Source organism: Bos indicus x Bos taurus, chromosome 1 (genome assembly GCF_003369695.1).
Source record: "Bos indicus x Bos taurus breed Angus x Brahman F1 hybrid chromosome 1, Bos_hybrid_MaternalHap_v2.0, whole genome shotgun sequence".
Taxonomy (NCBI): domain Eukaryota; kingdom Metazoa; phylum Chordata; class Mammalia; order Artiodactyla; family Bovidae; genus Bos; species Bos indicus x Bos taurus.
In genome coordinates this window covers 69466457-69480449 of record NC_040076.1, presented here as the reverse complement: position 1 = coordinate 69480449, position 13993 = coordinate 69466457, and the positions used below count along the sequence as shown (strand labels likewise).

General features: G+C 34.0%; 1 protein-coding gene across 9 annotated transcripts in view; it reads left to right on the top strand.

The window, feature by feature from the left end:
• The window catches only part of ZNF148 (zinc finger protein 148), a 146599-nt gene that overhangs the window by 88557 nt on the left and 44049 nt on the right, over nucleotides 1-13993 (top strand). For all 9 annotated transcript variants that reach the window (XM_027536520.1, XM_027536596.1, XM_027536577.1 and 6 more), the window contains 2 exons: nucleotides 7991-8114; nucleotides 9334-9417. In XM_027536520.1, the coding sequence (XP_027392321.1) occupies nucleotides 7991-8114; nucleotides 9334-9417 (208 nt within the window). The remainder of the gene's footprint in view (nucleotides 1-7990; nucleotides 8115-9333; nucleotides 9418-13993) is intronic.

Genomic DNA, 13993 nt, shown 5'->3' with positions numbered 1-13993 from the left:
AATACTATGGGTGAATGAATGGCTTAGTAAATAAACAAGTGACCCATAAATACTATTAGGAATTGCCTGCCTTTTTTCCCTTCAATACAGTAGTAGCTGACTCTATGTATCATTTTGATATTCCTAGGACATCTTGGAACTCTGTATAATTTACAGTTATTTTTCATCTTTTGTTTTTCTAAAAAATTCTATAACATGATCTTTTTTATTTTGAGGGCTACTTTTGTATTTGTGATTTAAGTAATCATCATTATTTATGCATTTTGTGCACTTTTGGATATGTGGTATGCTGCGGTTTGTACTGGCTTGCCAGAGCTGATTAATAAGTTTTCAGGAATTTGGCAAGCTGACTCTGAAACCGTTGGTAATTTGAAATTAGCCACGGTGAGAATATTTATACCGTGGAAATCAGCATCCCTACTCTCTAACCCCTTAAAATGTTAAACATTTACCAATATGCTGCTTTGGGGATATATATAAATATGGTTACTGCAAAAATTTTTGAAAAATACAGAGATGAAAATAACCCATTTATTCTTAGAGATAAGTATTTCCGTTTTCTGCCATATTCCTTTTCTATTTTCAAATTTGTATAGGTTCATTGAATTTCCTGTTTGTAACTAGAGTATGTAAGCTATTTTTAAAGTTATTAAAGGTTTTTACAAATATTAGCTGCATATGTATTATTTTGATATGTCACATTATATTCAATGATTGCTATGTTGTTGGAAAGTTGTTTTCTCTTTGCCTTCATTTTAAATCATGTTGCACTTTAAATATTTGTGTATACATTTTCATGTACTGCTAAATCAAAAGGTGTGAACTTTTTAAAAGGTTTCTTTAAAAATTAAATAAGTAAAATAAGCAAATAAACAACCAAGCAAAATAAGTGAAGTTTCCTAATAATGTTACCCCTTCCAGCAATGTCCTATTAGTTACATTCCTGCCTGAAGTGGACCTAAGATGTCTGTCCATACCCTCTCATAACCTTGAGTATGAAACTTTGCTTCTTTTGTAACTTAAGATGAATGTCTCATTATAGTTTAAATTTTACTTTCTTTGGTTATTGGTCATACTAAAACTTGTGTGTTTTTCATAATTATTGACATTTTATGTTTCATGTTTTGTGCAATCCGTTTATCTCCCTCCTCCCTGCTTCTTTCTTCCTTTTCTTTTCTTGGGGTTAATGTTTTTCTCAGTGATATATGATGCTTTAAAAAATTTACATTAATGAATAAATCAAGTTGTTTAAGGAAAATATTAATTTCTAAAATTATGATAGTGGTTATGTTACTTGTGTTCATTGCAAAATCTGTTTCAAATCTTTAAAACTTTTTATTTTGAGTATCTATAATCGGTTTATTTTTATTATCTTATTGGAGTATAATTGGTTTACAATGTTATGTTAGTTTCTGCTATGGAAAAAAGTGAATCAGTTATTTCAAGTCTTAAAAAAACAACATATGTAAGTTGTACATTTTCCTTGATACTTTACAGCCATGTTTTTCTGATACTATTTTTGATTGTAATTCTGAAATTCTGACTAAATCTTAGGTTATTATCTTCTTCAGGGGTGTTTGGAATTATGTCCTAAGTAATACAGATCTTATTTTTACAGAGTTTAAGTTTAGTTTTTGCTTATCTGATTTGAGATAAACTAATTTATAATGTATTATCATAATACTCCTAAAGTCATTTATTTAATTTTATATATATATATATATTTATGTTGTTGCTGGATGAAAGAAATTTGGCCTAATTTGAGTATATTGCATGTAAGAAGATGTTTTGGCCAGTCTTTTTAGACATTCTTAGGACAGTGAAATTACTGCAGATAATACATGGCAGACAGGGCTGTGAGAATAACAAAAACAAGAATTTTTACATTGTCCTGACCTATTACATGTGACAGGAGAGAGAATGGTTGTTGTCTATTTTTAACCCTGGCCTTGCAGTGTCCAGATGAGTGGTTTGTGTCTGGATTCTCACAGCTTTGAACTTGTGTTTAAAAATTCACACTTCAGATTTTTCATTAAAGTAACTCTCCCCTTTTTGTATGAAGAGAAGGAAAAGCTTACCTCTTGCTTAGGAATCAGTGTTACTTGTTTTAAATTCCTTAAAAGCACCTGTAAGTCTCTCAAATAATTGTAGTGTATTACGCTTAGAGGCTTCCCCAGTGGCTCAGCAATAAAGAATCTGCCTGTACCACAGGAACCACTGCAGGAGATGCAGGTTTGATCCCTGGGTCAGGAAGATTCCCTGGGGAAGGAAATGGCAATCCACGCCAGTATTCTTCCCTGGATAATCCCATAGACAGAAGAGCCTGGTGGGCTATCGTCCACGGGGTCGCAAGAGTTGGACATGACTTGGCAACCACAACAACAATGCTTAGAGGACTCTACTCTCCACCAACACTTTTCACAAATCTTGAATTTTTGCCATTATGAAAATTTTGAGTATGTGTCCCCATTATATCATGTTAGATTGGGGATCTGCATAGGAAATATAGATGAAGTTACCTTGCAGACTTTAGTAAAAATATTGGAGCTTATATAGCCATATAGACCTGGCTCCCTTCCATATAAGCTTTGTGGTGAGAAATACTGCAATATTATGTCATCTTTAGCTGCCATGAATTTTAAGCAATAATTGCTTTCTGATCCTTTATCATATGGCAAAGCTTAGTCATCCTAAGGTAGATTTGATACTTGAAAATTGCCAGAATATATTCGGTAGCATGTCTAAAGAAGAGGGTTATCTTGGTCAAGTAATTTGATACTGTCATGGAATAAGTTTTATGAAAGTGAATTTTCTACATAATAAAAACTTGTCCCCTTTAAATGTTTAAATTTAGTTTTATTTCAACCACCTTGTTAGAAATCTTTAATATAATGTTTTCTTTTAAACATAGTACATTTGAACATAATTCAGCTTTTAATGGTTTGGGGTTCATGTTGTAAACATTAAAAAAAATCATATGTATCATAGTGAAACTCTCTGGGAGGACTGAGATGTTAGGTCCCCCCACCCCCACACCCAACACACACACACACGGAAATCCTAACTGCTAAGCTTTTCAGTTTTAAGTTTTTGGGTTTTTTTTTTGATTGCTTATAAGTGCTTCATCCTCTCATTTCTTAATGACATACTGTTCATTTTTACATTGCTAGATCTGTGGCCACTTAACATCACCTTCCGTTGACACTGTGTTCTTTTTTCCCCTTGTGGATTAGGACTATAGAGAACTACAGTTATTAGAAATGTATGAGAAGTCTTAGTGTGCTTAATTCAGTCTCGGTGCATTCATGTCAGTGGTTCTCGTGGCTCTGCATTAGATCATCTGTAGGGCTTTTCCAGTTATAAATACTCAGGCCCCATTACCAGAGATTCTTACTAAGAGGGTTTCCATTCGTACTAAAAAGAGTCCAAGATAATTGTAATTTACATTTAAGTTTGAGAATCTCAAGTCTTGATTTTGAAAGTTTCTGGATAAGGTATTGCCACCTGACTTTGCTATTGACTTGTTTTGTGAATTAAATGAGAATGTTTTCCACCACAGAAGAGTTTTATGAGGATTGTTGAGTTAACATCGATAAACTCTTAAGAATCCATTCAGTAAAGATGTAACAATACTATCTTAACCCAGTATTATATACATCTTTTAGGTCTTTTCAAACTCCTTAATAGTGCTAGAGCAGAGTGCTTTTTGGTTACCTACTTCTTATTCTGAAATATATATCCTTTTCATTCTCTAAGCAGTTAATTTGAATGCCTATTAATGTGCCAGGATCTCTTATAGGGTACTGAAGAAAGGAACTGCGTTCAGTTCTTTGAAAAAAAAAAAAAAATTCTAAAATGAGGAAAATTTAATTGAAAGGCAAGAAATAGAAATACTAGCTATTTGTCAGACTCTCTCCTGCATGCTAACTTGATTGTTGAAGGAGTAGCTTTAAGGTAAATAACTGATTGTAAGACTAGGGATGGAAGTATGAAATAGTACTTAAGAGAGAAACTGGAAAAGTATAAGTATTTTACTTATTTATCTAATTTCTCTAGGGAATTTTGAATTCTGGGTATATAATTTTTCCACAGAGCCAAACTATAAATTTTAAAAATATTTGGATGTACATCTTTCTTTTAAAAAACATCATATACATCTTTGCCTGATATTTAGGAAATCTGAGAGAAAAGACCTTTTCTAAAGCTCTGGGTCATTTCTCCTGAACACGAGTTACATATACCAAGCTTATGATACAGTGAATTTCATGTTCTTGGACTGGCAAAAACTTGCCATTTAGAAATGAAATTTGGTAATAAGTAAAACCAGGTACTGAGAGACAGTAAAAATCAGGGAGAATGAAAGAAAGGGACAGTGTGAAGATGGAATGTTAGTGATTACTAGGATGGTAGAGATGTTGAGGGTAGGTATTGCTGTGGGCTACTTTGTCGTTGTATGTCTTTGGGGTTGCACTGGTGTTCCATTTCTAGTTGGGTTTAGAGAGTAAAGGGAATTTTAGAAGATCTCATTTTCTAGTTGCAGTAAAATGTGATAGGTGAGAAATTTAGACTATTCTTCCAAATTGTTTTGCATTTTGGTGATTTATAAATCAATTGATTAAGAATGTATGGTAAAACCTATACTTATTAGTTTAGAATATACTTTAATAATTCCAGTATAGAATGAGGGAAATCATGTCTGCCTTTTAAGAGAACAAAGTTCTCACTGAGGGCTGTCAGGTTTTAGCTAATTGGTGGCAGTGACCCTTGAAGAGTCAAAAATCTCTGAATTGAATAGGCAGAGTTTAGTGCTTTGTTGGTTAAAAATTGGTATATTATTTAACATAGCAATTGCTATGTATATGGATAGCTGGCAGGGAACAGATTTGTCTCAGAACAAAAAATGTATTTGCTAACGGACTGTGAGATTAAGAAAGCAGATTGAGGAATTCATTTGGTATTGAAATATTTTGCTGAAAAATTCTGTTTTAAACTTGTGAAATGGTTAAGAAAACAATCAAGTATTTAGAGTATTGTTTAGACTATTACCAATTTCTTTACTCTTGATAAAGCCCAATTGCTTGATCTTTATAATTACCATATTTTTCCAAAAGTCGCAGTGACAGGAGTCAAGACAAATCATGTCTTGTCTTGCAGACACTTTAGGGTTTAAACTTGGAAATTTCACATGCTTCAGTTGTAATAGTGTTCGTATGCTGAAGGAAAAAGAAAAAAACATTTTATGGTACTTTTAGCAAGTTAGACGGCTAATCTCTAAGGCAAATACACTTAATTGGTAGATCACATTTTACTAAAAGATCTGGAAAGGGTGTGGGCAGGAAAAGAAACCAAGTCTATACCAAGGAAGATAATTTTACCTGTGTTAATGAGCCATTTCTCTTCCACCAAGAAACTTTGTTCTTTACATACCCATTCTTTGCACACCTTTTTCTGTGGTGCTGCTTAGTGAATTTGCAGACACTTACGAATAGAAGTGGTAAGCTGTGAGCATGTTTGGCGTGGGTAATAGGTTGCCATTATCTATAGGCACTGAGTCTCACTATGTACAATTGGGTATTGAGGTTATAGTGGTGAATAAAACAGGCAAAATCTGTCGGTTATACGTGAAAACAGATTACAAGTTAGAAGAGCCAGTGGTGTTCTTCTGTGGCAAGATAATTTTCTTCTGTGTCTTTTGTACAAAGATGTGTGTTCTGGCCTAAGAAAAGAAGAAAATAATATAAAATTCAATGTAAAATGTCCACCAATTTGATTTTTTTGTCATTGAACTTATAAATATGCTAGATTTTTTTCAGTCTCCTTATTCACAAGAAAGTGTTTGCTCTTTCATCCATAAAATCCACCTTGAATTAAGGCTTGGAGTCTACAGTGAAAGGCAGTATTACCTCCAGTGAGAAAACAATGACCTAGAACTCCTTAACTCTTCATAAAAAGGCTTTGTACAGTCAAGGATTATATCCATTTCACATTAAGTAAATTGGGCCAGATTTGTCCCTTGCAGAGCTTTTCCGTGTAGGTGCTATGCCACAGAAAGCTATTGAGCTGCCATTTTTTTTTTTTTGGCACTTGGATCTTATTTGTTATCAACATATGAGAAAAAAATACCTGGTGCTATCCTGTTTTTATTGTTTCATATAAAATGTTTAACATCTTTTTGTTGCTGGTTTTATGTTAGGAATATTTTAAGTTATGTTTAAAAGATTTTGGTTTTTTTGTTTGTTTGTTTGTTTGTTTTACACAGTGTTAACTTGAATATTATTTTGTGACTTGGAGGGGTTGAAAAAATTTTAGACTGACCAGAGATGAAACTTTCCGTTCTCACTGACTCTTCAGGAAGCTGTGACACCCACTTGCGTTCTCCTGCCAAATGTTTCCCTCTGTGACTTTGGTGCATAGACTTTGAAGCATTGTTGACCACTTTGGCAGTTTGCCCAGAACCCACATGCCCTGTATAATTAGCATAATAATTACCATTGATTTACATACAGTATAGTCTGAAATGTGTTCCTGAATTTAAACTAAAAAAATATTTTTTAAAAAACTAAAGCCCTTTTTCCTTACCTAGTCCCTCTGAGTTTTGGGATGGGGGTCATAGCTGTGTATCTACAGGCCCTAGTCGATTCCCACAGGCCTCTGTGTTTCTTAAGATGCCTGTTACATTCCTGTATTCTGTGCGTGACGCCGTTTCTCGGCTTCTACTCTCTGTGCTCCCACCTCCACTACTGTTTCCTTCTTCCTTGCCATATTCCTCCTGATCTTACCTCCTAGTTTTCTTTGTTTCTTATGTTCACATCATGTTTTGTCATCTTTCTTCTCTCCTCAATAATGAAAAAAGGGATTATTTGTTATTTTTACTCTGCCACGTGGCTGGTGAGAGAGGCAGTTTAAATGTTGCATGTTGGGCAAATGGTTGTTAAACTGGAAGACATGAACCCCAAAAGTGAACTTCTCTCTGGCATTGTTTAGACCTTGCCCAAGTTACTGTCAGCCTCAAGAAGCACAGGCAGATAAGGTTGATGTCTTTGTCACCTGCCTTCCTTCCCCCATAACCCTCTAATTTATTAAGGAATATGCTTAACCATAGTTCGGTAGTCCTAGAATAATCTTAGAGGTCCTTAACAGAACCATTCTGACTCCAGATCGTATGCTAGGATGACTTAAAAACAGTTTTCCTTTTTATTTCTTTAAGAAAAAAAGAAAAAGGAAAATGTAATAGGTAAGCATTTATATGGTTCAGAAAAATACTTTAAAGTATGTTTAGTGTAAAGTCTCTCTCTTACCATATCTTCTGCCAAGTTCCTCAGCCATGACAACCAAAGTTGTATACATTTATGTACATCCTTCTCAAATAGCTTTTATGCATATGCAAACAAATATATATTGCTGTATGTATTATCTTATATTCAAACTTAACAAAATTATATCCTAGATTCTAAACCCTGCTTTTTTTTTTTTTTAACTTAAGAATAAATCCTGGAGCTCTTTCTATATAAGTATATAAAGAGCTTTCTCATTTTATTTCACAACCATGTAATATTAAGTTGTATTCATTTTTCATGATTTATTTAACCATTCCTATCTGATTGATATTTATACCATGTCTAGAACATAAGACTTGTACTGCATATGTGATATTTTAAAATTGAAAATAAAGCTATACTCATCCTAACAGAGAACACTTAGGGACTCTATTAGACATCAGCTTTGGAGAGGAGAGTACACAATGCTGAAATTTTACTTAACCAGCTTCCAAGGCTTTATCAGTAATTTTTACCCACTCTGAGTCACATTTTACTTTCTTCAAATAATGATAAAATTATTCCAATAGCCCTCTCAAGATTATCTAGGAAAAAAATACTTCATAATCTCTGGTGACCACTGTTTGCATTAAAAGACATTATCTTTTTTATAATTAGTATTACATTTTAAAATTTTCTTTCTTTTGTTTTGCCTTTTTTTTTTTTTAAACCAGATCCTTACAATAAATGAGGATGGATCACTTGGTTTGAAAACCCCTAAATCTCACGTTTGTGAGCACTGCAATGCTGCCTTTAGAACGAACTATCACTTACAGAGACATGTCTTCATTCATACAGGTATTTCTTGAATTAAAGTGGGCTTATAGCCATTAAAATTATTATCTTTGCTATTTTCATCTTCTTGTAAATGTCATTCATTCCTAAGACTGTAGTTAACCTGGCATTTCAAATCAGATTTCATAGGCCAGGATGTCACAAGGAAACCAAGAAAAACTTTAAATGAGAAAACAATTAGCATGGATGTGCAAAATTAATTAGCTTAGTTGAACACTTTATTTGGCTTAATGTATTCTTTTTAACCAGAGAAACAGTGAAAGAATGAACTATTAAAAGCTGGTCAACATTTATTTTTCTGTATAAGATGTCCAGATGGAATTTGAAATGTGAATTTGGAATCAAATATAAATCAAAAGTTAGACCATAAATTTGTGGAGATCAGAGCAAAAGACTGATCACAGATCTTTGGGGAAATATTACTAGACATATAAGTTGAGTTAAAGGGTGGAGAAGGAGACAAAGTAATAAATAATAAGGTAGATTTGGTGAACTGGTGAAATACACCCAGAAACCAAAAGAGGAGAGAATTCCAAGGAGGGTATGATCAATAACTGCACAACCTTCTGAGAGGAGAGCGAGAGAGAGCAAGAGAGAGAACTGAGAACAGATCACTAGAATAAACAGCAAGGAGATCATTAGTATCTTAAAGCAGAGTATAAGGGTTAAAGGACAAATGGGTGGTGAAGAATTTGAGACATAGGTTGGACTATGAAAGGAAAGGCTCCAACAGAGAAGGAATATTTGAAGAGACAGGATTATTAGTTTTTTAAAGAGGATGTTTAGAAAATTTTGAAGGTTCTAGAGAAAAAAGTGAAAAGGCATAAAGTGGTGGTTAGCCAGGGAGAAAAAGGTAGGTGGATCTTCCTCCACAGAGAAAGAAAAGCTGTTTAAGACACTTGGTAACCTGTGGAGGCCTTTCTAGCCTCATGAGTTTTAAATTCTATTGTAAATTGTTTTATTTATTTACTTTTTTTTTTCCCTTGAAGGATATGAATCATTCAGTCTCATTTTTGTGTGGTTGTGAGAATGTGAATTTTTAAATCTTGGTGGGGGGGAGATTGAGAGGAAATAAAATTCTATTAATAGTATAAAACCTTTGTATGCGTAATTTGCAATTTTTCAGAATTTGGGCTTCTAAGATTTCTCTTTCCTCAGAAATAGTTAACTCTAAACTGTGTTTTATTCAGTAACTAATTTGTGGATGTGAAATTATTTTAAGGTGAAAAACCATTTCAATGTAGTCAATGTGACATGCGTTTCATACAGAAGTACCTGCTACAGAGACATGAGAAGATTCATACTGGTGAGTGTTGCCACCCTTACTAGGGTTGTTAAAATTACCATTTCAAATATAGGGAAGAATTTTTAATAAGTAGCAACAACTTGTTGCCTCTTTGGTAATTTTGTTTAAGAGTATTTATCATAGCTCATCTTTTTTTCTTTCTTCAGTAAATCAATGTTAACTGTTAAGACTTGGCTTACTGTTTTAGCCTAACAATTTGCTTTGAAGTAAAGTTTCATAATAACTTAAGATATGTTTAAAGTGACAAAGGGAAGGAAGGAAGGAAGTTTTTGTGAAATAGTTGTTTCCGTAGATGTTTAACAGGTTTAGAGTAGGTAAAATGATCATTTGCGATAATTAGGGGGGAGGAAGCAAAATGCCTGAGCCTTAAATAGCAATAACACTCCCCCCACCCCTATTTCATGTATACAGCTTACTATCTCAAGAGAGTTATAATCTTATAAATTGGAAACTTCCAATTTTTCATTCAGGTTGTTAAGGATTTAGAAACAAATATTTTGGAAGAGTACTATAAAAGAACCCCTACTTTTAAAAGTTGAGCCTCATTGTAGAGCAAATGTTTATTTGCATTTATTCTTTTTTTTTTTTTTAACAAATGTAAAGCCAAATTTTATATGTGACCTTAACTTAGTATATTGTCAGCTTTTGACATCTGTAAGCACAATGAAAAGTGTTTCTTTATAATTTATTTCCAGTATTTTGCCTTTTTGTGATGGAGTGAAAGAGTTGGTAAATTTATATAACTTTTGTTCTTACGTTTAAGTAGAATTGAAAAATGATAGTGCTAATATTTAAGTATTGAAAATACTGAAGTTCCTCGTATACCTCCGTATGAAGTAGTCAAGCAGCCGCCTGCCCGGTGTTGTTACTTAGTTGTGTTCTCATGGAACCTGCAGTCCCTGTGAAAGGGGGTCCTTGGACAGTGTATCATGGAGAAGCAGCAAGCTTTTCTGCCTAGTAACTTTCCTTAACTCTGTTTGCCCCTAACAAACATGAATGTGGCTGGTTCCTTGTGCAGCACATTTTTATGCTTTGATGTTCTACTTTTCAAAGATCATTATGCACACCACTCATTTCAGTTTCTTAAGTAAACATTATTCACCATTTCCAGATGGAAGGAAGTATACAAGGCACTTGGGAGGAAGAACAGCTTTATTGATTTTGTATGTGTGTTTGTGTGTGTGTGACTTACATGGCTAAATTAAAATTTTACACAATAATAAAACCCAATCAGATAATGATAAATGAAAACAGTTAAGTATTTTTATATGTTTTTAATGCCTATTAGATTTTAATGATTTAATGATTCATTCAACAAACATTTATTGAGCTGGCAGTGTTTTTCAGATACTAGAAATAGAGGATAATAAAAGGTAGCTTCCATGGAGTTTGCATTCTTTTTTTAATTTCCACTAGAGTATAGTTGATTTACCATTTTGTGTTAGTTTCAAAGTGTACAGCAAAGTGAATCAGCTATGCGTATACACACATGCACTGTTTTTTTAGATTCTTTTCCCATTATAGGCTATTACCAAGTATTGAGTAGAGTTCCCTGTGCTATACAGTAGATTGTTATTAGCTATGTATTTTATATATAATAGTATGTTTATGTCATTCCCAGTCTCCCAATTTATCCTTGCCCTCCCTTATCCCCTGTTAACCATAAGATTGTTTTCTACATCTGTGACTCCTGTTTTGTAAATAAGTTCATTATGATATTTGTCTTTTTATCTGGTTTCACTCAGTATGATAATCTCTAGGTCTATTCATGTTGCTGCAAATGACATTATTTTGTTCTTTTTTATGGCTGAGTAATATCCCATTGTCTATATGTGCCACATCTTTATCCATTCTTCTGTTGGTGGACATTTAGTATTGCTTCCATGTTCTGACTCTTGTAAATAGGGCTGCAGTGAAAAGTATGGTTTTTCTCTAGGAGTGGGATTGTTGGGTCATATGGTAGTTCTGTTTTTAAAGGAACCTCCATACTGTTGTCCATAGTGGCAATACCCATTTACATTCCCACCAGCAGTGTAGGAGGGTTCTCTTTTCTCCACACCCTCTCCAGCATTTATTGTTTGTAGATTTTTTTATGATGGCTATTTTGACGAGTGTAAGGCAATACCTCATTGTAATTTTGATTTGCGTTACTCTGATAGCAATGTTGGAATTTACATTCTAATGTGAGAGATACACATGTAAAGCCCACTGTAGTAAGTGTTGTAGAGTTTTGTACAAAATACTGTTGTACCCTGAAGAAGAGCCAGGTATGCTGCTTTTGAAGACTACATAGTGAAGGCAATAAAGAAAAACTGGGAGGCTCAGTTGAGAGAATGTGTTTGAGTCTGAAAAAAAGATTTTCAAAACATTACCAACCCTTATTGCACCCTATTATTTTCTATTCTGTTCTAGTAGCCAGTTCTTTTTTACAGTGCTGGTTACAATTTAGTGATAACCAGTTTGGAAAAATAATTGTGCTGGGCCTTGGGCTGTCTTGAATTTCAACAGGTTATGTTGGATAGTTCATGTTTATTGAAAATTTACTAAGACTCGACATTGAGCTAAATGTTTGTTAAATGTCTCATTTAGTCTTTATACTAATCTTGAAAGGGAGATGCTATTATTACCATTCCCGTTTTTTTAGATGAAGAAGCAGTAGGATGCACACAGAAGTTAAGAAGCTTTCCTAAATTTATATAATCTAGTATATGGTAGAGCCAGGATTATAGCTCAGGTTTCTGCAATTCCAGAGCACACATATAAAATCACTAATTGTGAAGAATGACCAGAAGCAGAATGATGTTATTTGGCCTTTGGGAATTTTCTTGCTCTGCCACTAAGCCAGTTATGGCTTAGCCTTCCTTTGTGTTTAGTAACACCTAAAAGGGGTGGAAGCAAAGGCCGGAGTTCTCAAGGTACAAAAAAGAAGTGAAGTCGCTCAGTCGTGTCCGACTCTTTGTGACCCCGTGGACTGTAGCCTACCAGGCTCTTTTCGTCCATGGAATTTTCCAGGCAAGAGTACTGGAGTGGGTTGCCATTTCCTTTTCCAGGAGATCTTCCCAACCCAGGGATCGAACCCTTGTCTCTCACATTGCAGGCAGACACTTTACCATCTGAGCCACCTGGGAAGCATTCCAAGGTACAGAGACGACAGGAAATTGAGTGGAACCAGTCAAACCAGTCACTTTGGTTCTTTAACAGAGAAATTTCTTTTGAAGAGAAATGCAATTTTGTTCATTAATACCACCCCTCACCCCCCAAGTGGAACTGATATAAAGGAAATAAATTTTCCTTAATTTCATTGTTCTTGATTCTTTTTATGTACACCATTTCTGAAGATAGTAAGATATTTTTGTCCTGTTACCAGGTTACTTATAAGCTGTACTGAGCTGGAAATACATGTATAAAACAACATAGATATTCTCCATCATTTATTATTTTGTTCTTAGAGTTCTTTATTTCATCTTTTAAAGGACTTTTATTTTTGGAGGGGATTGTGCCTAAAGTTTGCCAATGTCAAGACTTTCTCTGTAGGTCTTTATTTAGAAGAATGCATTGAAATAATTAGCAGTAAAAAAGCTTTTGCATATATTGTTTATCCATTTTTTAATTGTCAAGAAAGTAATGTCACCTATCTCCTGAACCTTAAAGGTTGTGTGGTGAGAAGAACTACCAGTTCTTACAAGCTTTGTTTTCCTTATAGCCTCCCTCATCCTCTTTATACTGTCACCTCAAGTCTCCCAGCCTCTGAGCCTATGTCTGTTCCATTTACAAGATGGTTAAAAATCAGTACCTGCTTGTCTGTGCTTGTTACCAATTAAGAAATCTTCTGTGGCTTTTAAAACCCAGAAACCTAGCTTGATTTGGTTTTCAAACTGAAAAAATTTAAACTCAGCCTGGACAGGTTATTATTACTTGATTGTTTGCTAAATTTGAACTGGCCTATGAAATAACTAGGGTAAAATACCAACGCTGATCCCTGAACATTTGATTAAAGCTCTGTTCTTTTAGCCTAAGGCACTGAAACTGTCAAAAGTCAGATATCCTTGGGACTGCTAATTTTGGCAGTCATGGGAGATTTGTATCTTTTGGGAGTGTATTATAGATTTTGTGGATATGGGAGATAAGGTGAGGATTTGAAGCCAAGGCTGAAGATAATAATCCTAATGATTGTTTTGGCTAGGGTCAGAATTACTGGTAAGGTATACACCAAAGGTAAATATTCATCACTGGAGGATTTACCTTGTGATCAGATGCCTGTATCTAAGGTGCTTTTTCCTTTGCATTTTCTAATGCATGTGTTCTTTCTCTCATCACTTTGTCACCGTTTTAGCCTAACGAAATTCCATCTTATTGCCATGAGTAGGGTCTGGGGGGTTTGAAGAGTAAAGAACTTTAATTTTACATTAGTTTTCTTAATTCCTTCAAGTAGTAAGCCACAGAATACTTACTCTAATATTCTGACTATTATAGCAAATTATGGCTATTTTCTATAGTTGTGGCAATTTTTATAATGTTTTTTATTTTATTAGTAAAAATGTTATAAAATAATTTCCATATTTGGGTAAGTTTTTAT